Genomic DNA, 24,560 nt, shown 5'->3' on the forward strand with positions numbered 1-24,560 from the left:
ATTTACTAGGCCATATGAGCAGCAGGCTTCACAAATGTCACAACTTGACAGAGAAGGCCAGAAGAAGTGTGTTTTGGTGTTTGTTGTTTCCCCATGTTTGTCTGGAGCTTATTGATCTCAGGACTGTGGCTTAGCTGGATGACAGGCATGACATCGACTCCGACTAAGTAGGACTAATATGGATGTAAATCCGTCACTTTCTAGAGAACACGTATCTGATATTTCTGATATCTGTACCACAGTGTGATATTTCACACTGGGATTATTCCTTGGGATGTGACATGTTGTGAAAATGGGATTTCATTTCGTAGCTCCACAGGTAGCTTCTCTGTTGGAAAAAAGAAGGATAGAAGAAGAGAGATACTATCGAAAGACACTCCCCCTTTTGACATTGAAAATAGCTCTTGATGATCTCTATCACACAATGGTGACCATGTTTGAGGGCCATAATGACATGTTGAGCAAATTTTGCATTGTTTACTCAGCACGTGGAAGAAAATGACTGTAAAACCGTAAATCTGTGTAAAATGGGGATGTTGGTACTTATTCTGAACACTTTAGCTGATATCAAACCATTGGTTTAGTAGTCTTCTGCACAGTTTGTCAATTTAGCAAGCACTATGATTAAATGTCATAGAACCATTATAGAAACAGCTATAGATTAGACTAACTGAAATACGGACAAATTAACTAACTGAACGATTAGCATTCATTCTTTGTTAATATGTAATGGATTGTAATGGAATGTATTCATGCTGACAACACTCCCTCATTGACATTTCTGGAAATGGCTCCTGCAATGCTTCACATGTAGCATGTGGAAAATGCTAAATGTGAGCAGCTGACATCCTACTTTTCCTCTCCAGCATAGCAACAGAAAAATATCCTAACAGAGGCAAAGCAATCAATACACTCCTTCAGGCCATAATGAAAAAAAGAAAAAAAGGAAAATAATGAACAGCAGATCTGTGGTGGAGACTGTCCTTGGGCTAAACTGCTGAGCCTATTAGAGGAGTATTGATAATCATCACCAAATCATCGTTAGCTTTGCACATAATGGAGTAGTTTTGTTTTAAAAAGGAATTACTAAAACTAAAACATTCATTAATGGAAAATCTCCATCATGAACAAAAGACCGTGATCTAAACTCTGCAGTGTATGTATTCATGTTTTGAAGATATATGTGAGTGATATACCTATAAAGGGATCTCTGCATTCAAAACACCCATAAGAAATGCTTTAAGACACGTTTTAAATCATTATTAATATAAAACCCTGTTAAAAGTCATTAAGGTATTGTGTGCACGTGTTCTATTTTCCTTTCGGTATTTAGAATTCAGGCTGAACCTTCAGCATCTTACACAAAAGCGGTTGCCATCTCTCCTCCATATAGATCCCTGAGCTTGTTTTTCTTGTTCTCCGTGTCTCTCTCCAGGATGATCCCGTCCACCAGCAATACGTTCCTGATTAACGACCTAGCGGCGGGCCGGGAGTACGACCTGTGCGTGCTGGCTGTGTACGATGACGGCATCACGCTGCTGACGGCCACTCGCGTGGTGGGCTGTGTGCAGTTCAACACGGCCGCCGATCCCGGCCAGTGCCGTTTCATACACAGCCAGTTCCTGGGCGGCACCATGATCATCATCATCGGCGGCATCATCGTGGCGTCCGTGCTTGTCTTCATCATCATCCTCATGATCCGCTACAAGGCCCACGGCGGGCCCGACGGCGCCAAGGCCAAGGCAGGCGGCAGAGGCTGCGGCGGCGGCAGTAGCCACGTCCACTCACAGACCAACGGCAACAACCAGCAGCAGGGGGGCAGGATGGGCCGCTCTGCCTCCAAGCAGCATCATGCCGCGCCCACAGAGGAGAGTCGGTGCCTGGACGGGCACCAGCCGGCGTCAAAAGACTGCAAGGCGCTGGTGCTCAAGCTGAAGAGCGATTGCCAGCTGGAGCCGGCGCTTGCGTGTGACTCGGCCGTGCTGGAGGTGGAGCTTCCTCCGCTCTCGGCCATGGAGAAGACGGCCAAAGCGGCGGTGGCCGCACTGGCTCGCCGCGCCAGCCTGGACGCCCAGCAGTCGTTGTCCTACGGCGGTGGCACCTTCTCGGAGGACACGGGCACGGACAGCAGCGTGACGGGCTCCACCATGTCGCTGTGCCTGATTGGGCCCAGCGGCGGCGGTGGTGGCGGCGGAGGCGGCGGGTCCAAGGACAGCCGGAAGGGTGCGTTGACCAACATGGGGCTGCTGCCCAGCGAGCTGGCAAGGACGCGACACCGCTTCTCCTTCGACGGGGACTACGCGCTGTTCCAGAGCCACAGCTACCCGCGGCGCGCCAGGACGCGCAGGCACAAGTCGTCCAATCAGCTCAATATGGACTCCTCGCCGCTGGCCAACCGCAAAGTCACGTTTAGCAGTACCGAGTGGATGCTCGAAAGCACAGTCTGAAAGGACGGCAGGGCAGCTTTTTCATTTTCAGTCGGGAGAGACTAATTGTTCGCTTGCAGAGACAGATGGATAGACACATACACACGCATACGCACGCACGCACACACACACACACACACACACACACACACACACACACACACACACACACACACACACACACACACCACAAACAAAACATACATACAGACAGATAGTAAGTTGTACACATTCAAAACCACATACTTGCATACGAATGCCATTTTCTTTCATGCTCGCGTGTCAGTACTGTCCTACACACTCTGACTGGTGCAGCACTTAAGAGAGCACAGTTTTGACTTCAGACCGCCTCCTCCTCCCCTGACTTCAGAGAGCGAGAGAGCGAAAGAGAGACAGAGAGAGAGAGAGACAGAGAGAGAGAGACAGAGACAGAGACAGAGACAGAGAGGGCAGGTGGCCAGGGCCATGTATTTCTGCAGCGGTGCCTTATTCTAAGAGAAGTACCAATGGAGGATGCTGCTAGCTGTGGTCCCATACTCTGCCATGTGCCCCCCCCCCCAAAAAAAAACCCACCCACCCACTCAGCCTGTTTGTTTGTTTTTTTGGTTTGATTGTTTGTTTCTACGTGATGCCAAGGCGTGTGATGGCTGAATATGACTGATGTTTTTTTTTTTTTTTTTTTCACTTTCATCGAAAGAAAAAAAAAATGAAACAGAACAAAGAAGCATAAACATACCCACTGCATTGGTGAGCATCCAGATGAACATTTCCTACGTGTTAGGTAACTTCAAGACTTTTGCACAGAAGACACGAGATACAATGGACAAGTATCAAACCATTCTATGTAATGACTTACAAAAAAATTAAAAATAAAACAAAGAATAAACGGTGAAGAACACCAAGATCTATTCACATGCCGGTTTCAAATGTTAGCATAGAGAGATATGAGCAGAGGATTAACAAGAGGACTATTCCAGGTCGGTTGGACTGTATGATATCAATAGGTATTGTTCCCGATGTGACTGTATGATATTAATCGGTATTGTATCTGGCTGGCCTAGATTTAAAAAAAAAAAAAGAAGACAAATACATATATAAATATATTAAAACTATCGGTGTATGTGTACTAAATACATAAGTCATATGTTATATGACTTTTTACAAGGCATTTGAGTGCTGGTGTCAGGTTTTTACATTAAAAATCTGTGTCGGCACTTTCTCCCCCCAATTTAGTATATCAAAGTTTGGACCACTTATCCCTTAAGAAAGGGTATTAAACTTTTTTGTGTCAGTTAACTGTATGCTGTTTTCTGTTCTCTCTTTTTAAAAACTGTCAAGGTCTAATTTGTTTACCACAAATTCACTGCAGTATTCATGTGTGTTCATCAGGCATTTGAGTATTATTACTTAATGGCTAGTACTTCATAGGTAATGATCGTTATTATATGTACACTACCGTTCAAAAGTTTGGGGTCACCCAGATAATTTCGTGTTTTCCATGAAAACTCACACTTTTATTTATTAAATGAGTTGCAAAATGAATAGAAAATATAGTCAAGACATTGACAAGGTTAGAAATAATGATTTCTATTTGAAATATTAATTTTGTTCTTCAAACTTTGCTTTCGTCAAAGAATGCTCCATTTGCAGCAATTACAGCATTGCAGACCTTTGGCATTCTAGCTGTTAATTTGTTGAGGTAATCTGTAGAAATGTCACCCCACGCTTCCTGAAGCACCTACCACAAGTTGAATTGGCTTGATGGGCACTTCTTGCGTACCATACGGTCAAGCTGCTCCCACAACAGCTCAATGGGGTTGAGATCTGGTGACTGCGCTGGCCACTCTATTACAGACAGCATACCAGCTGCCTGCTTCTTCCCTACATATTTCTTGCATAATTTGGAGGTGTGCTTTGGGTCATTGTCCTCTTGTAGGAGGAAATTGGCTCCAATCAAGCGCTGTACACAGGATATGGCATGGTGTTGCAAAATGGAGTGATAGCCTTCCTTATTTAAAATCCCTTTTACCTTGTACAAATCTCCCACTTCACCAGCACCAAAGCAGCCCCAGACCATCATATTACCTCCACCATGCTTGACAGATGGCGTCAGGCACTCTTCCAGCATCTTTTCACCTATTCTGCGTCTCACAAATGTTCTTCTTCAAACTTTGATTCTTTTGTCCATAACACTTTTTTCCAATCTTCCTCTGTCCAATGTCTGTGTTCTTATGCCCATATCAATCTTTTCTTTTTATTGGCCAGTCTCAGATATGGCTTTTTTTTTGCCACTCATCAGGTCAGCATCCCAGAGTTGCCTCTTCACTGTAGACGTTGACACTGGCGTTTTGCGGGTACCATTTAAAGAAGCTGCCAGTTGAGGACCTGTGAGGCATCTATTTCTCAAACTAGAGACTCTAATATACTTGTCTTCTTGCTGAGTTGTGCACCAGGGCCTCCCACTTCTCTTTCTACTCTGTTAGAGCCCGTTTGTGCTGTTCTCTGAAGGGAGTAGTACACACCGTTGTAGGACATTTTCAGTTTCTTCGCCATTTTTCGCATGGAATAGCCTTCATTTCTAAGAACAAGAATAGACTGGCGAGTTTCACATGAAAGTTCTCTTTTTCTGGCCATTTTGAGAGTATAATGGAACCCACAAATGTGATGCTCCAGATACTCAACTAGCTCAAAGGAAGGCCAGTTTTATAGCTTCTCTCACCAGCAAAACAGTTTTCAGCTGTGCTAACATAATTGCACAAGGCGATTAGCAAACACAATGTACCATTAGAACACTGGAGTGATAGTTGCTGGAAATAGGCCTCTATACACCTATGTAGATATTTCATTAAAAACCAGATGTTTCCACCTAGAATAGTCATTTACCACATTAACAATGTATAGAGTGTATTTCTGATTCATTTAATGTTATCTTCATTGAAAAAAACAGTGCTTTTCTTTGAAAAATAAGGAAATGTCTAAGTGACCCCAAACTTTTGAACGGTAGTGTATATCAAGCTTGTTAGCTAATTACTGAAAAATTATGAGTATCCCTTTTAGGGTTCTCAGTGACACTCTTTTAAGTAAATCCGAATCCCCCAATTATATCATATAGTCTACCATAAAAGCACTATACCCTACTCTATACCTTTTCGCGTAAATTACCTGGGGAAAGTTGCAAGTTGTTTACACTTTAATGTCTTTGCAAAAGTGTTAGAGCTTTATCTCACCATCCATTAGGCAGACCATTTTTGGTATGAAAGAAGCATTCTCAGAACATCCCATTCTGGAGGAGTGTTACCTAATCAGGTATTCAAGTCTGCTGAAACACTCAAAAGACACTGGCGAGCTTGTGTCCCGGCAACCGTTAGGCCACGTCTCCATCATTTGCCTCGTCCAAGCAAATTACGTCTCGGCCATTTGTGCCTGTTCAGCTTTTCCAGTGCATTAGGGCTGCTGGTGGTTATATAAGGTGTGCCCCCCATGCCAAAAGCGCGTCAGATTAATTCCCCTTATAATGGATCAGAAGAGGTTTTGTTTAGTGCTGTTGTTAAGTCGAGTATTAGCTCTGTGTGTGGGAGTGTGTATGTGTCTCTGTGTGTGTGTGTCTGTAGGCCTAGGAATGTGTTTCTGTGTATCGTGAATTTGTATTTGTGTCTGTCTTTTCTTGTGTGTTTGTGTGTATATGTGTGTGTGTGTATTTGTGTGTGTGTATGTTTTTCTGTATGAGAGCGTGTGTGTTATTGTGTGTCTTGTGGTTGTATATATATATTTGTGTGTGTGTGTGTGTGTGTGTGTGCATGTGTGAGTGTGTGTTTGCCTAAGCTTTGCGCTCCTCATTCACACCGCATTGGCAGATTAACTGCCGGGTCACATCTCAATCAGCCTGTACTGTCAGTTATTCACCCCACCCCTCCCTCAAGGACACTCGATCAATGAGATTTGTCCAGCTCAGCTGAGCTACACTTAATACAATACTACAGTCCTCCTCACATCCTCATTGATGCTCTTATCTGGGCCTCATAGATGAACACACACACACACACACCAAGAGTCCCACTTGGATCCCGGCACCGTGGCTGGACCGCATCCCTTCCGATCACGGTCTTATTAAAGAGTGATCATCTTTGGAGTGACAGTGAGGTTAAATAGAAAACTCCAGCAGGAGCACTGTAAAACACTATCCGTGTTGGGAAAGGAGTAGTGGGTCGTGTCGTACAGTAGATTCTTATGAGAGTGACAGGTAACTAAAAGGGTTTTCTCTGGGTTGCAGCAGGGCAAGGAGGGTGGTGATATGCCTGTCTTCCACTCTTTCAGCTGAAACAGAAAGATGCTGTGCCATTGGGGTTGTACAGAGAGAATTGGATGGGTTTGGTCTCTATGGGCACACGCTGGAACCTTGATGTTGTCAGCACACCCACACGCACACACAGACACCTACACACACACACTGAGGAATACTACTGCGACGTGTTCACCTCGAGACAAGTAGACTTTAAGGGTGCGCCCGGGTGTTCCCTGCCATGTTTTGCATGAGATCTCAGACGGTGTCTTTTGGCCGATCAAAATAGCTATTTTTAGTCATCTGGAAAGGCCACTTGGTTTCTATAATGCATTATTCAATGATACATATGGCATGGAGATTTGCCTGGGGTTAAAGCACGCACTACTGCAATGCTAATGAGTTTCAGTGGTGATGGGCATTGAGAATTGACCAACTAAAGTTTTGTCTTGACACAATTAGAAGACTTTTGGGTGCCCCCTGATCACATTTAAACTAATTAGTCTTAAGTGAAGCAAGTAAATACAAAGAATTCAATTTAGCTTCGAAGTCACAAGGGTTAGTCTCCATTCATAACAATTCCCTCTGTCTCTGTTTGAATTCAGGGCAGCATTTTCAATTTTGTAGTCTGGGCCATTGCACTGTCAGAAGTTTAAAGCCAGTGATTGCACGGAATGGCTGGTACATATTCCTTACAAACATATTTTACACAGATGAAATCGCTTTAGTGCTGGTGTAGGAGAGGAATTTAGTCTGCAAGCTCGACTTCACCGTTTGTTGGATTTCAACTAAAAAAAGGCTGCAAGAGTCTATAATTTAATTCCCACACAGTCCTCACTCACACACTCAAGACAGCCTCCAACTGCACACAGACCGTGATGATTAACAAAAGTGGTATTACTTTTAGATCATGCAGTTGTTTATTATTTTGTCTATTGCTCATCTGAAAATACATTTCCTTTTTTCTGCACTGTTAGTCATTATAATTGCAAATTGCATAATACAGAACAGAATATTGTATGAACCAGAATACACTTTACTATAATATACATACATTTCAGGTCATCCCTTATAGTATATATTAGCATATGTAGCGCATTATTTTGGCTCAGGGCAGTTTGGGTTAAACAGATGAATAGGATTTTCCAGTGAAGCAAAGGGCTCTAAATTGTTAATTCTCAAAGGAGAATGGAAGGGACACATCCAGTGATCTGGATGATTGCGTCAACCCCCAGTAGATGTGATCTCAGTATTTAAGGCACTCCTGGGAGAAAAAACAGCTGAGGTCTGTGTATGTGCGTCTGTGTGCCTGTGTGCATGCGTGTGTGTGTGCGTGTGTGTCTGCTGGTGCACATACTGTATTGACGTGCATTGCTTGTGTGCTTGAGTGTCTGTGTACACATATCAAGAGTGTGAGCACATATGTGTTCTGTAGGAGACTGTGACCTATACATGCACCGAAGTTCATACACGCTATTTAGTCAAGCAGTGCACACAGTATTGCCAAGTGCCCCAACAAACACCATCCTCCTAATCCATTCTGACAACTGGCTCTATACAAAGGGGAAAGGTCGAGTGTTAATTGTCCTTTAGGTCATTACATCCTTGCATTGAGTCTGTATTGAAACTATATTTGTCATCTGTTTAAAGACCCTGCAGCCCTGATAGTTTAAAGGGCAGATCAGGCTTTGTTTGACCTCTACAGTGTTCCACCAATGCATGCACAGAAAAAACACAAAGCAGTGTTAACAACCATTCAACAGCTATGCAACAATGGCTGCACACAAAAATGGAACCTAACAAAATGGAAAAGAACAATTAATGTATTTTTGCTTCGGGACAGCAATTGCCAGATGCTTGCAGCTTGCATGTTGCTGAGCTACTACTTCATACAAAATTGAATCAAATTACCTAAATGCCACGGAACAAGCACAAATGCAGAAACATGCGTGAATGCAGATTACTTTACCTTGAAGCTACTGCATTTTTTTTCAAAACAGCTTGTTATGCATTCTAGTATGAGTTTGACAGCTTATTAGAAAATAAAATGTTTTTTTTTACAATGGTGTTTACCAGAACACAGGCCAAGGAGTTCAATCTGATAGCTTTAAAAAAAATTATGAAAGCCTCCTGAGAGATATGTATATTTCACTAGAGCAGGGGTTTTCAACTGGTTTTGTCCCAGGGACCACCATTCTGACCAGAAAGTAATCCGCGGCCCACTGATGTGCCAGTGATTCCCAAAACATTTTACAATCCCGTACCCTTCTTTTTCATGTTTGTAACCGCCGCCACGCCCCCTCCCCCTGCACACATATTCTGCCTATAATACTTGTCAATGTAATTTCTTCGCTGAATATGGGTCTACATCAGTATTTTGGGCAATGCGACTTGGCTATTCAGACATAAATATGTCGACGGGCCCAGGTATATTTATAAAAATCTAAAAAGTCAATGGTGAACTAATCAACATAGGCTCATGTCGCGGACCCCCTGCAATGCCGTCGCAGACCAAAAGGGGGCCACGGACCCCTGGTTGAAAACCCCTGCACTAGAGCGTCACAACACTGTGCAGCTTCCATTTCTCCTTCAAAGATCAGAGCACTGTAGATCCAATAAAATATCGGGAACACTTAAAAGTAAAATTAAATGGACATTATTTACAATCTGAAATGGACATTTTCCATTTTATCGTCTATGTTTGAACACTGTATTTGGGATAGGTTATTAGCTGTCTATCCAGCAGTGCAGATACGGGAAACCATCCTGTTGGCTTGTTGCTGGTAAAGTGCTCGCACAGAGGCCCTAAATGATTCTAACCATTTGTGAGAGAGACGTTTAGTAGAGCATTTCCATGACAGGGGCCCTGAGGGGTCACAGGAAACATGAGGACTTTGAGTGCCCCCTTCTACACTTGGCCTGATAAGAGCATGTTCAAATAAAGCAATCGCAAATGCCCCCTCTTCTAAGGAGAGTGACTTTTTTTTTCACCTGCGAATTTGGTCGCTGAATATGCTGAATGCGTTTTACAGAGCGCCTGATTCGCCACTGTTCCCAGAGTGTAGGAGTTTCAACAGTGAAAGCCCAGGGGCCAAGGAGGAACAAGAAATCTTATATTCAGAGGTCATTTTTTGCCCGTTTTAGTGCCTCTTCCATGGACAGCTGTGATAAAAATCCGAGGAGAGAAATATGTGATTTATTTTTTTCCCCCTGACTGTCCTCCACTTTTCCTCGGCTGTCTAAGGTGCTGAAAGACACACACACAGATACCTCTCAGCCCAGATGAAATAGCCCCACATTTGAAACTAACTTTGATATTATCTGTACCAGGATGGGAATCGGGCTTAGAGCCATGGACAAATCCACATTGCGTGCAGTATGTTTCCAATTCACTCACTGTGATAAGTGTGGGTGCACACCACACATTCCTCCCCGTTATCCCTCTCTTCCAGCTCTCCGACAAGACTTTGAAAGAAAATACATTTTTCACTTGTGCTTGTGCTTCCCACTGAAAGAAAGAGGTCATGTGATATCTATTTTTAATTTCAGGGTGCCTTCTCCGCCTGAGTAGAGAGCAAACACCTGGATTGACAGGGACTGTGACCTCGTTTTTGGCATTGCGTTTCACAGAGCGAGCGCATCTTTTAAGTCTCAGCAGTAATCTGTTGCCTTGCCCTGCCCTATTTGCCATGCCAGCAACAAGGCAAGGGAAAAATGTGTGGAAATTGATTAAGTAACCTTTACAGACCTGCAAAGATTGGACCAAAATATCCTCCATCCAAATTCAGCACGTTGACACCTGAACACATCGCTTAAGTGTTTGATGGTTTATTATTTAAGTGCTTTTGAAATCATACTTTACTTGGACTTACGCCAAGCATAATCCGCACATAAATATGGCAGTGCGGATGCTATGTACTGTCACATTTTCATGAGAAATAATGCCATTGTCATTGTGCATTTATTTGTAATTACCATGACATCTGTTTGATGCAGTGACACATTCTAAACGTGTCATGTTGTTATGGCATTTAAAATAATGAGATCGGTCATGGCATATACAGATTGTAATAACATGTAAATAGTAATGCTGTGGATAACTGTATGTAAACTGTCATGATGACTAATGCCACGGTATTGGCAATAACATGTTTATGACATGTTTATATCAGTCTTATGACATAGGTTTTAGGTGAAATAAAATTCCAGGCTGTCTGAGGTGTCACAGAGCTGTTGGCAGGACACCATGCTTGTTCCATTATTCAGATGCACTCATGAGTATCCTTGGCAGGCATAATCTTCCATGTTTCTGCGCTTGTTTCAGCGAAGCATATCAATTAGTCTGTTGTTTCCGTCCACAGTTTTGGTCGGTTTCCACACCGGCGCCTTCTAAAATGTGTTCCGCTTGGCTTGGTTCATTTGCCTAAAAATTTCTCTGAATGTCATTTTATTTGTTACCCTCGCTGCTCTCTTGATGTGATGTCGCCAGAGGCCATGTAATTACATTACTGATACTACTGATTCAATGAGTCGTCTGGACCGAATAACCCTCAGGACTAAAGGAGTCAGAATTCAGACAACACTCTCCATCAGGCCTTATATATGTATCATGCATCGCAGTCATCTGGAACCAACTGCTTCGAACTCTATAGTCGTTTCAACAACGCCATTAAGTTTACATATCCGTTCCTATCACAGAGTTCCTGGTATGGAACATATCATGGTAATACTGTACTGATGCCACAGTGGATATCATTGATGCCTTCCAGGCGGTAGGCCTGGGTTTGATTCCCAGCCAAAAACAGAATGCTTTTGTAAGTCGCTTTGTACAAATACCTGACCTTTACCTTTTTTCATGGGATTGTTCATGTTCTGCTCTAATTTTCAAATAAATGAAGATACCACCACGTGCAGAATATACATTCCAGCTGATGTTTTGCTTGTGTAACATTGACTTCAAAGTGACGAGGTAACGTCTGCAATAACAAACCACTTATCAACTAGCTAGAATAGCTAGTAATCAGTGCCAGCCACCTGCCAGCCAATGTTAACTAATTTAGCCAATAACATATTAAGATAGGGCACTAATGTTAATTTGTGTCGAAACATCTTATGAACTTTAACATGTCTGTCACTATCGTTTTGATTGTTTTGATTTAATCAACAGACAGCCCATGAGTGGTCACATAGCAAGTGACAGAGCTGCCAAGCTACTAGCATGATGCAGCATTAAGTTTACTCTGCCTATTAGCCCGGCATATTGGGCAACTACTATCTGACTAAGTTACGGGTTTTCGTATACTGTCTTTTCTCTTTCACTGAAATTGGTGAAATTATTGATTTGATATAGTTAACAATCAAACCATATTTCGGTAAGATTTTATTTTCTAAACAGCAAACTTTGCAGTTGACACATACCTCTTGGGGGAAATGTATGTCAATAAAATACAAAACAAGCATAGGCTACACCATAAACCATCAGACTATTTCTCAAAGACGTTTCTTTAGATGCTCAGTGTAGTATTGGATAAATATGCTACATCCAATAAAATGTTCAGATTTTTCAACAGTGACACTATTTGTCCAGACCTTCATTTACACTCATTGTACCTGCAGACTCAGTGACATTGACTTTGAGGTTTTCAAAGTAATCCATAGGGGATGGGCAGAACTTTGTAACGCTGTAGTTTTATTTTAACACTTTAGACCTTAAACATAAAAAATGGAGAGATGAAAATGATGAATTCTTGCCTTGATCTGGGTAAGTTATGTAGCTTATTGCACACAACAAACGAAGACTGTCAACTCTTTTTTAATAGTGTTCTATTAATCATAAAGCCTACTGCGTGCTGTATGCTCATAATAATCAGTGTTTGTGCTGTATAATCTATCATTTGATGGGCAAGGGTTAGTGATCCTCTGCTGTCAAAATGAATCTCTAGTTAGAATGATAATATGCCATGAGGTCAAGCATGTGTGTTGTTAGTTGTGGAGCCTGGCTGGGCAGGTGTTCTAATGCACATGCAATATCTACAGAAAGGCGTACTTAGAGCAGTTTGGCAAGAGAGGCTGTTTTTGAACAATTTATTTAGATCCTGTGGCAGAACTCTTTATTACTGTATACTGCCTGAGCGACCTAATGGCCTGCTGTCCCTCCTCTGCCCTTCTGCACAGCTGGAAGCTTAACAAGGTACTGAAAGCAAGCCCCAGGGATGCGGCCTCATGCCCTTCCAGAAGCCTACCCCCCTCCTGCTACAAATGGTGGTGGTCGTTTGGTAGCGGAAGGTTCCTGCAGGCCTTATTAACAACCACAGCTTGTTTATTTGTTCATGCTTTTGTTCTCTGTGTCTTTGTCACCTTCTTTTCTTTTCTTTTTTTAAATAAAATATATCTCTTTCTTCCTTTTTCTTTCTTTCATTCTTTTTGTTATTGTTGTTTGTATTGTATTGTTATCATTGTTCTCATAGCCCTTCTGTGACACTGGTGCAATGGACCTATTTGTTTGTGTGTTTGTTTTTCATTCTTTTTTGTAAGTTATTTCATTTTCATACTCTTCCGTGACACTGGTGCAGTCTGTTAATGCCTCATTTGGCTCTAGTGCCTCACATCCAGCCTGCCACTACACCACACCAGCTGCAGCCCACCTGCGTCTTCACAGGGGCCGTTCCAGGCTCCGTGCATGGGTTCCCTTTCATGGATGAACTCCCTCGACCCCGCGCCACGGAGCGCGCTGGACGGAGGCTCTACACCTGTGATACGACCATGCTGGTGAAACGCCAGGGGGAGTTTGACTACACACGCACCTGGTGTGTCGTGTTGTGAAGTTCACACGTGTCCAAGCCTGCATGCTTTATCTACATCGAAAGAGAGGTGATTGGGATATGGGCCATAGGTCTTATTATGATAGTGCTAAAACAAGGATACTGAGAGCTGATAGAGAATTAAAAAAAATATATTTTTATAAATGGTTCATCCAGATTGATAGATTGTAGACATTGTCAGCTTATTCAGACTTGAAATCAGGAATGGTCACATTAAATCATTTTGTTGTACCACGTAGCACATTTTCCTCAGTTTCACACTGATTACAATACAATCAGAGCATCTTATGCTGAATGCACCCACAGACATGAGGCAGTTATTTGTAAACGTGCTGATGAAATGTGCGTGCAATTCAATATTTGTTCAATCATTTGCATGATCCCCAAACGCTATTAGCAACTCAGCTGCTTTTCTTGGCTAGCTGTAGCCCCCTACCGCTAAGCCATATCTCCTTCTATCAGAAGATGCTCTGCCCTCTCTGGCTCTGACCCATGCACCACACAAATATTCAGGAGGCTCTTGCAGGGTAAGTACATGTCAGCTCAGCGGGAAAATGGTATGAAGAACAGATTATCTGAAAAAAGTCCACCACCACTGGGCACTGTGACTGGCTTTGGCCAAGAATTATGGTTCTGAGGAACTTGTCGTTCTTATCCTTGGTAATGCACCTGTGAGCTGATTTGAAAGGATTAACTCTTACAAGCCTAGGCTTTTTTCAGCCTTATTTTACTACCGCCTAAACTTCTATGTTGGTCAGCATAAGAGGTAGCCATACATGCTATATGGTCGTTGTTGTTTTTTCAGGACAGGCAGGGCTATCCAGATCTGCCATCATTTGATAAGATATTACTTGTATAAGTTGTACATTATATTGCCTTTATATTGTAGCAAGCTAGCCAGGAAGAAGGCGCAGCGAGCCAGAGATTTGAGTTTTAATGCAGCTCCTGTGCCCCATACACCGCCTGACCCCAGGAGTGCCCTTTTATTGGCTACTTGATCACAAAGAGAACTCATACAGAATGGCAGAGATGGCAGACTGCTTCTCGGCATAACAAAAACACTGACGATGCGTCAGACACTGAGATTAGGGCGACCAGAGGCCAAATGTGGGACGAGTAGTACGTTTCTGTGGGATAATGTGTCCGGGATTTTGACTCATCGGATATTTGTGTTTCTCTGGGTCTTTCACAAACTAGTTATTACGTCCTTACAAGTTTTGGAAAGGGTATCTCCCTTACTTTCCACCTTCTTGCGCGAGCTCTGACTAAAGAGAGAACTGTCATTGGTCGACCGCCTTCCTAGTGTTGCCAGATATGATAATTATCCTCCAAACACAATCATTTTGAGCCTTTGATACGATACGCCAGGGGGGGGTTTCAACTGGTTTTGTCCCAGGGACCACCATTCTGACCAGAAAGTAATTCGCGGCCCACTGATGTGCCAGTGATTCCCAAAACATTTTACAGTCCCGTACCTTCTTTTTCATGTTTGTAACCGCCGCTGCCGCCACGCCCCCTCCCCTGCACACATATTCTGCCTATAATACTTGTCAGTGTAATTTCTTCGCTGAATATGGGTCTACATCAGTATTTTGGGCAATGCGACTTGGCTATTCAGACATAAATATGTCGACGGGCCCAGGTATATTTATAAAAATAAAAAAAGTCAATGGTGAACTGATCAACATAGGCTCATGTCGTGGACCCCCTGCAATGCCGTCGCGGACCACCAGGGGGCCACGGACCCCTGGTTGAAAACCCCTGCGATACGCCATTTCCAATCTGGCAACACTGAGCACCTTGCCGCCTCCACTAGTTGCATCGTTTACAATAGTACATGACATCTGCATGCGAAAAAGATGTAAAAACTTCGTTGCGGGGGAGGGGGCGGGTACATCTGCATGTGAAAAAGATGTCCAAAAACTCCGTCGCAGGGGAGGGGGCGGGGTCCCGCGACGAAGTGTCCTCTTTTTCACAAACTCAAATCTGGTCACCCTATGTTACCAATGCTGAGAGGTAACCTAAAACTTTTATATAATGCCTATCTAACTGAATAAGAAACATTTGTATTCTGCATTTAGGCTCGTTAACACTCTGTACTTTGTCCACTAGTCGATTCAACAGCACACCAGCTAGGCCATAAAAGATACAGCCTACAGCTTTTGCTATATGAAAGGCATGATGAGCCATGATAGCTTTTACCTCACCTGCAAAGTTTGTGTTTTTTTGTTGTTGTTGTTGTAGTTGTTGTGACGGCTGCCACAGCCTCTTGATGACCGCCTTCACTCCTCCCTTCTCTGTCATTGGATGAATGCCAGGCTTTTAGAAAAGCTTGGCTATGTTGCATTTGTATGAGGCAGGTTGCTGCTTTTGACATAGCATTATTAAATAGAGGAGAAACTATGCCACGATGGCATAAGTGGCCCATGTACCAGGCGGGTAAAATAATGCATCAATATGTTCTCATTTCTGACGATTAAAAACGAAATGACCAATGAAAATGTGGGACATTATCTCAATATGCGGGATGCGGGACAAAGGGTCAAAATGCTGTGCAGCACAAGGCAAAGCAGGACACCTGGTCACCCTAGCATAGATATGTTAACACAATGAGCCTACACACAGGCATTACAACATAACACACAGATGAAATTGATAACAGCAATGCACACTAATACTAGACACAAAAGAGAGACACGGCTTCATTCTAACTTGGAACATTAACACAGGATTAAACATTGCTCGCTCGTACTGTATGTTGGGAGCTATCACAGTTTTACTCACATACACAGAAGCTTCGCTACCCCTTGCAAGTTGCGGCTATCATTTTGCATCTATTAAATTGTCATAATTTTAAACCAAAAGATCTCAAAAGATATTGATGTCAGGGAGGATATCTTTTCAGATATGCATAGACAAGAAGGTTGAGGTCACATTTGATCTGGATAGTCCCCTATGACTATCTACAGATGTTTACATTCTAAACAAATTAACTACTGAAATTCTGTTCACTTGATGGAGAAGGTTAGGGTTAGGGGTTGGGTTTGGTCCATATTATGCAACAACACTGATCTTTTATGTAGTTTTAAAACGGATCACTCTGTCATATGTGAGTATTATGTGGGTGTTGAGTGACTGTATGTTTGTTATGATGTTGCTTATTGTGTTGTGCAGCTGCCGTTTCTTTAATTAGGACCGCTCACTTCCAGAACTCTGCTGGGCAACACTCCCTTGACTGGTGCGCCTTGCAAACATCTGATTGCATGGTAGAGGTGCGGATAATTATGTCTGATTGAGACCCTTTTTAACATGAACACTGAACAGTCTGTGAATGCTGGACATCACGCGGGAATGCTGGAGAGCTTTTGTGTTTGTTGCCGTTTGCTGGATTGCCGGACGTCTGTTGTGCGGGATCCGAGGTTGATTGTTTCCCTACTGCGTTGGAGTGGAGGCCGGTGAGATCCCCCGTCTTCTGCGTTCGTGGGTTGCCAGGAAAGAGCTGACCTGAGTCGTCCGTTTGACTGAGAGAAGCCTGATTGAATATTGACTGAGAGCTAGATTCGTCTGCTCTCGGTTCAATGGTGAGTGTGCCTTGTCCGCTAATAAGCTGAGGAATTACGTGTTAGTCTGTGCAGCTCTACTTTGTATGGTGCTATCACAAGTAGCTATTTTCTTTGGGTTGATTGACTTTTGGTTGATATTATTACCTTTTCGTGTGTTGGTTATTTACTTTCTGTTTGCTGTGAGTGTGTATTGCTACTTTTGGAGATACTGGCGATTTCTCTATCTCTGTGCGTGCGAGTGTGCGTGATTGACAGACCAACGTGAGCAGCTGTGGTGCGGTGGTGGATGCTGACGGAGTTTGCTTGCGGACTTTTGGATACTGCGGACTCTTGGACATTGTAGACTGTGGTTCCTTCGGCAGTGGCCTACGGCCTGATTCATATGGACTTGTGTTGTATTTATATTTTAGTGCTTGTAATAAATTGTATATTTTTGTATCAGAAACAGAAGTCTGAATCTGTAGTGCTGCTCCCACCAAACAAATAACCTAAACATTTGTTGTGTCCACTGATATATTGCATTGTTCTATGCATTCACTGTTGTAGTATTGTATTATATGCACTTGCAAGTACAGACACTAGGGGCGCTAGTACTAGCGGTAGTGTCGTGTTGAATGTACTGTATGAAGTTAAGAGACTGAGTAAACTACGCTCTCTGTTCCTTATGCTTCGTGTGTGTTAATGTCTTCTGAAACAACACCACAGCAAAGTGGCGACGAGGATAATAGTGAAGAAATGTCTCTGCTATCTATACAACCTCCTGCCGTGTTCCTGGATTGCCCAGGAGAGCCGAAAATTCAATTCACTGCGTGGAAAGGCTACTTCGACAACTACTTGCTGGCGATTGGAGGTGATGCTTTTCCTGCTGCGAGGAAAAGAGCCTTGCTTATTCACTGTTTGGGAACGAAAGGGCAACGAATCTACAGCACCTTACCACTCGAAACCGATGATTATGGCGGATCCGTGAGTGCTTTGGAAAAGTACTTTGAGCCCAAACTCAACGTTGTTGCCGAGAGATACCGCTTCAGACAACGAGCACAAGCTGTCGGTGAGTCTACAGATCACTACGTAGCATCACTGCGTGAGCTCGTTAAAAAGTGTAAATTCGGAACGTTTGAGAATGAAATGCTACGTGATCAGATTGTGGAGAAAACCAATAGCACCCGGATACGTGAAAGACTTTTAATGGAGGAAGAGTTGACTCTTGACCGTGCTTTGGCTCTTGCTAGGCGTACTGAAGCTGCCATAGCTGATGCCAAGGCCATTTCTGTGGCGGATACAAAGCCGTTGCCGCCATTCAAGTTCAAAAGAAGGCGCGCAAACCACAATACAAAGGCGCACAGAAAATGGATGGAACTATGTTATGCTACCGTTGTGGTTCGGCTGATCACAAAGCTAACGATAAATCCTGCCCTGCTAAAGACTGTAAATGTAACTCATGTGGGAAGGTTGGGCACTACTCTCGTGTCTGTAAATCATCTCAACAGCCTGTTAAATGAAGTGACTGTGCCTGAATCCTCTGTTTTAAGTGTTGGACATTGTTGCACTGTTGACACAGCTAAACTCATGTGCAATGTTACTGTAACTGTACCAGACACTGAACAGACATGTACTGTTAGACTGTTAGTGGATACAGGGTCTAGTGTCTCTATACTGCCAGAGAATATTTACAGTGCAAATTTCAGCGCAGTTAAACTAAAGGAGCCTGGAGTGCAGCTGGTGACATACTCTAGAGAGAAACTGAATGTATTAGGATGCCTTAGAGCTAGCACTACTTATCAGGGCAAGAGTGCTTTGACAGACTTCTTCATTGTGAAAACGGGGACACCTATACTGGGCATGGACCTGGTGACTGCCCTCCAGTTACACTTTAAAAGTGACCAGGTTATATCTGAGACTGGGACTGTCAAGATGTGTGCAACACTTCGCCAACCCGACACCCATTGCAAACAGGAATGCGAGTCTCCAACAGCATTTGGGTGTGCAAAGGGCTTCGTACACAAGGTGAAGGTCCTACCGGAAGTGAAGCCGGTACAGCAAAAACTTAGACGTCTACCTCTCTCAGTTTGTGATGCTGTCTCCCAGGAACTCAGGAACCTGGAGCAACATGGAATCATTGAGAAAATTGATGCATCTGAGTGGGTTTCCCCAATTGTAGTCACTAAAAAAAAGTCTGGTGATATACGCATGTGCGTGGATTTGAGAGAGCCAAACAAAGCTGTAATCACTGACAGCCACCCATTGCCACTGATTGAGGACATACTGTCAGAACTGCATGGGGCTGTTATGTTCTCTACCCTGGACCTCAAATCTGCTTACCATCAGTTGACATTGCATGAAGAGAGCAGGGGAGTCACTGCTTTCATTACACATGAAGGTCTGTATCAGTACTGCAGAGTACCCTATGGACTGTGTTCAGCTCCAGCTACTTTTCAAAAGATGATGACACAAATTCTTAGTGGCCTAAAAGGGGTGCAGTGCTATCTTGATGATGTCATTATATATGGAACTTCAGAAGCCGCTCACGAGGTCAATTTGCGTGATGTGCTACACAGGATCAACAATGCAGGACTGCAACTCAATGTTGATAAATGTCAGCTACGTCAAACTACTCTAACCTTTCTTGGTCAAAAGATTGGTCCAGAAGGTCTGCTGCCGGATGACTCTCATGTTGCTGCCATTCTGAATGCTCCACCGCCTACTGACCCTACTACCCTGCGCTCATTTCTTGGCCTGAGTGCATGGTATAGCAAGTTTGTCCCAAACTATGGAAGTGTTGTTGAGCCCATGAGAGCTCTGCTGCGAAAAGACTGTCCATTTCAGTGGAATAACACAGCTCAAGCCGCGTTGGACAGAGTCAAGCAGCTGATCGTGCATAGCCCTGCCCTAGTGTTGTTCGACCCCAGCAAGCCTGCAATAGTCTCTACAGATGCCTCAGACTATGGAGTAGGTGCCGTTCTGACTCAGCTGGACAGTCATGGTGCGGAACAGACTGTTGCTTTTGCATCTCGCAGTCTGTCTGATGCTGAGAGGAAATACTCCATTGTAGAGAAGGAGGCGTTAGCCTGCGTCTGGGCTGCTGAGAAGTGGCGCACTTGGCTGTGGGGAAGAAGATTTCTGTTACGTACTGACCATCAAGCCCTTACGATATTGCTGACGACCAAGGGGAATAACCGTGCTGGTCTTCGGATAGCCAGATGGTCAGCCCGCTTGATGGAGTTCGACTAGATGTTGAATATAGGACTGGATCCTTGAATCATGTTGCTGACTGTTTATCGAGGCTTCCACTTCCGGAGACAGACACTGCATGTGCAGAAGAGTTGGAGTCAGTTGCAGCCATCCTCACTGACCTGTATGCGGTGTCTGAGGGAGACTTTCAATCAGAGTGCCGTGCCTGCCCTGTGCTAACAAAGCTACGTGCACAACTACAGAAAGGCTGGCCCTCACATAAAGCAACATTGGAACCTGATTACAGCCATTCTTCTCAATTCGCCATGAACTTGCAGTCATGAATGAATGCATCGTCAGAGGTACTCATCGATTGCTGGTGCCTGAGTCACTGCAGAAGAGTCTCATTGATATTGCTCATGAAACGCACCAAGGTATTGTGCGCACCAAACAGCGCCCTAGGGAATTGTATTGGTGGCCTAAAATGGACTGTCATATAGAAACTATGATTAAGAACTGTACAACATGCAGACAGAATGATAAGTCCACTGTCACCCATGATGCCCCACTTCAACCTGTTCCCTTACCATCTGCTGCCTGGGAAAAAGTGTCGGTGGACATCGTGGGCCCATTTGAGATAGCACCTCCTGACTGTAGATTTGCCATCACAATGATTGACTACTACAGTAAGTGGCCGGAAGTAGCTTTCACTCCCCGGGCTGATACGGCTACCATCATACAATTTCTGGCTACAGTTTTTTCACGAGAAGGGAATCCAAAAGACTTGATAAGTGATAACGGTCCTCAATTCCTCTCTGCTGACTTCTCAGACTTTCTCAAAAAGAGGGGAATTCAACACATGAGATCTTCAGTTTATTACCCAAGCGCTAACGGGGAAGTTGAAAGATTCAACAGATGTGTGAAAGACTGCCTGCAAACTGCTTCAATTCAAGGGGAACCTTGGAAGCCATTCCTGAGAACATACCTGATGGACTACAGGGCAACTCCACATTCTACCACTGGAGTATCCCCTTCAGAACTGCTCCATGGCCGACGAATGAGAACAAAGCTTCAGGTGATTGACATGCCTGTCCCTCCATCTGACAGACATGCCATGCGTGAAAGAGTGAAGGATAAACAACGAAAGATGAAAGAATACACTGATGCCAAGAGGCATGCTAAATACACGACCTCCATCCTGGTGACGAAGTACGGGTTAGGAAACCATGGAGAGTAAAGAAAGGAGAACTGAAATTCTCTAAACCAAGGACTGTCGTGACAAAGAGAGGACCCAACACTTACCTGTTGGACGACGGAAGGATCTGGAATGCCTCACATTTGTCAGCGCTGTCAGAGTTGAGCACAGATTCCGATTCTAATGAAACAATGGACTGTAACACAGGGGCTGATCAACCACCTGACACTGACTCTGATAGCCAGCCCAGGCCTGCCAGGATTAGGAATCCACCTAGCTGGACCAAGGACTTTGTCATGGAGAAATGAACTGTTTCTGACTAATGTGAATGTGTTTAAAAGAGTGTGCTTTGATCTCTTACATTGTTATAGAGTGACAGTGTCCTGTTCAACTAGGTAACCAGAGGTATGCTTTGTTCAAAAGGGGAAGATGTTGTGTCCACTGATATATTGCATTGTTCTATGCATTCACTGTTGTAGTATTGTATTATATGCACTTGCAAGTACAGACACTAGGGGCGCTAGTATTAGCGGTAGTGTCGTGTTGAATGTACTGTATGAAGTTAAGAGACTGAGTAAACTACGCTCTCTGTTCCTTATGCTTCGTGTGTGTTAATGTCTTCCGAAACAACAACGTTAAACTTTAAATTAGAGGCCCATCTCTATAAACTGGGTGGCGTAGTCGGTCTACACTGCCGTCCTCCCGTCACAACTCCACCATTCTTCGTTGCATAGATTAACAATTAGCATCATCTGAAAGGGTGAGTATACAGTTCATTTTGATATGTGTTTCACTTCAAAGCTAAAAACAACTTATTCAGCTATAATGCAAAGGTGTTAAAATGGGTGAAGTAATGAACAATGATTGAGTCTGATGTTTTTTCAAAACATGATTACTCTTACGGTACATGCTTTGTCCTGCCAGCAAGTCAATGGCATCATTGTGAAGCATAAGGACCACTGTCATTTGTATTTCATATTACTTCAAATAAGAATAGTGAATGTGTGGAGATAGATGCTGAGATGGAAGCAGTTTATAATGGCTGAAATTTCAAAACTGGATTACTTCCCAGTAGTTTGTTGCACTTGTACTTCATAAGATATGAAGCCGAGACTAAGGGGTGTGAATTTCCAACAAATTTGGATGCCCACTGCATCCAACGGGTTGTTACAGTAAACTAAAAACATAAGAAATAAAGAATAAGAGTCATCTGATTGTAGTGTGAGACATAATTATTAAATCAGCTTGGGTCATTCGATCTCATCATAAAACCTGGTTGAGAATGTCAGAAATTTTACCAACTTATCTGTCTAAAATGATGTGCAGAATAGTCAAAGTACCTACCTTAGTAAGATGTAAAACCACATGACATGTATTATGGCCAGGGGATGTTTTCCTCAGAGATATTCCTTTTGATCTTCACTGTGGAATCCTATACGTACTGTGTGGCGTGTTTTCCTTTGAAAATGTGTTTGGACCAGGAGCATACACAGAGGTTAGTTGTTGTTTTTTAGAATTGTGGTTTCGAGTGCCCTTCATAGAAAACACATGTGAACCTCTATTGCCTCCACACTTCAGAACAAAAACCGCAAAACCTTTTTTTTAGCATTTGAATTTGTAAATCTGTTTAGCATCTTCATTTGTTGTACATAAGTACAGAGCAGAAGGTGTCATTTTCATACATTAACAGAATAATAATTCAGACACTGCAGGTGTTAGTAGTAATAGTAAGGCAGAGTATCATCATGCTACCTGCTGTAAACATCCTCACCTACAAGAAATATGTACATTAAATAAGATAGGTAACTCTTTACTTAACTTTCTGTAATAAGACATTATCATTGGATAAACGTGACAAGACAGATGTCATCATTGTTTAAAACATATTCTTGACTCGAAATGTTGTGTACTATGACAGCCCGCAAATATGCAGCAAAGGCTGTTATATGCATCCAGTGATGTCATTGCCATATCACTGGACACCGACTGACCCGATCACTCAGTTTCATGATAAGGTTCTGTTTGCTTATATGGGACTTGGCCCTCTGTGCTACGTTCCATAATGGCATTGAGATGGTATGAAGGACAAAAAAAATGTCCGAACCTGTCAACCATGCCTGTCACTCCGCCAAAGAGTTGAGAAAGTGATTAGAGGTTTAGTGAGCCACATATCCATGGTTGGAATTTACACTTCACTGGCTGTCAGGTGTCTACTCATCAAAATACATTTGTATGCATCTGAACCTATGAATCATCCCTTTTTTCAGGCTCAGTCAGGGTGACCTCCAGATTATCTGATATGAATTTCAAGTTGATTGGTTGAATGACTTTGATTTTGACACCAGATTTTTCACATTATTCAAAATGACAGCGATGTGCAGTGCAAAATGCCCTTCAAGTAGATGATGATGCGTATTTACACAAGATTATACCCATAATCAAATCAGTGCTAGACTGACAGTTTTACTTATTTAAATGTTATTGGACACTATTGGACACATTATTTTGTGTAATCTAGATGGTGTGAACATTTACCAAGTTTGTGTTGGTGGTTAAAACAGCTGTCTGGAGGTGGCCTCACATTCTGTTTGCTATCTTTATGTAATGCTAATGTGGTTACCATGCCCACAGTGGACACTTTTTAAGGCTAACATGCATGTTGTTCAGGTAAGAAATGTCAAATTCAGGCTTCACAGAAAATTCTAAATGTCAAAAAATGTCAGGGAAATCAATAAGACCATGTTCCCGAAAGTGACCATGCACCCCCTAAACCCTTCGATATCTAAGACTTAAAAAAGTAGGCAGACATAAAAGTACAATTCTGGGCTGTGGCTTTGGTGGAGAAGAGTAGAAAAAGAATGCTTTGCATCGTCTGGTGTATGCTGAAACCCATAAAAGTGATATAAATCATTCCAAAGGTTGCCAGAGAATCCCAGGGAAGAGGTTAGAATATGAGAAAAACAATGCACAAACAAAACAAGAGCCAGATATGCCTCTCCGCTGTCTGGCTCCTAAATATTAATGAAACACCAAAAAAAAAAGGCATGCAAGTGGGACATCCAAGGTGATCTGTGGGCTCTAGACCGCATTGTCATAAAGGCAGCAATA

At 43.1% G+C, this 24,560-nt stretch overlaps 1 protein-coding gene across 9 annotated transcripts in view; it reads left to right on the plus strand.

Moving 5' to 3' along the window:
• The window catches only part of lrfn1 (leucine rich repeat and fibronectin type III domain containing 1), a 98,940-nt gene extending 95,218 nt beyond the window's left edge, over nucleotides 1-3,722 (plus strand). For all 9 annotated transcript variants that reach the window (XM_031573642.2, XM_031573639.2, XM_031573640.2 and 6 more), the window contains one exon: nucleotides 1,436-3,722. In XM_031573642.2, the coding sequence (XP_031429502.1) occupies nucleotides 1,436-2,447 (1,012 nt within the window). In that variant the 3' untranslated portion in view covers nucleotides 2,448-3,722. The remainder of the gene's footprint in view (nucleotides 1-1,435) is intronic.
• The last annotated feature ends 20,838 nt before the right edge of the window (nucleotides 3,723-24,560 follow it).

This window comes from Clupea harengus, chromosome 9 (assembly GCF_900700415.2).
Source record: "Clupea harengus chromosome 9, Ch_v2.0.2, whole genome shotgun sequence".
NCBI classification, from domain to species: domain Eukaryota; kingdom Metazoa; phylum Chordata; class Actinopteri; order Clupeiformes; family Clupeidae; genus Clupea; species Clupea harengus.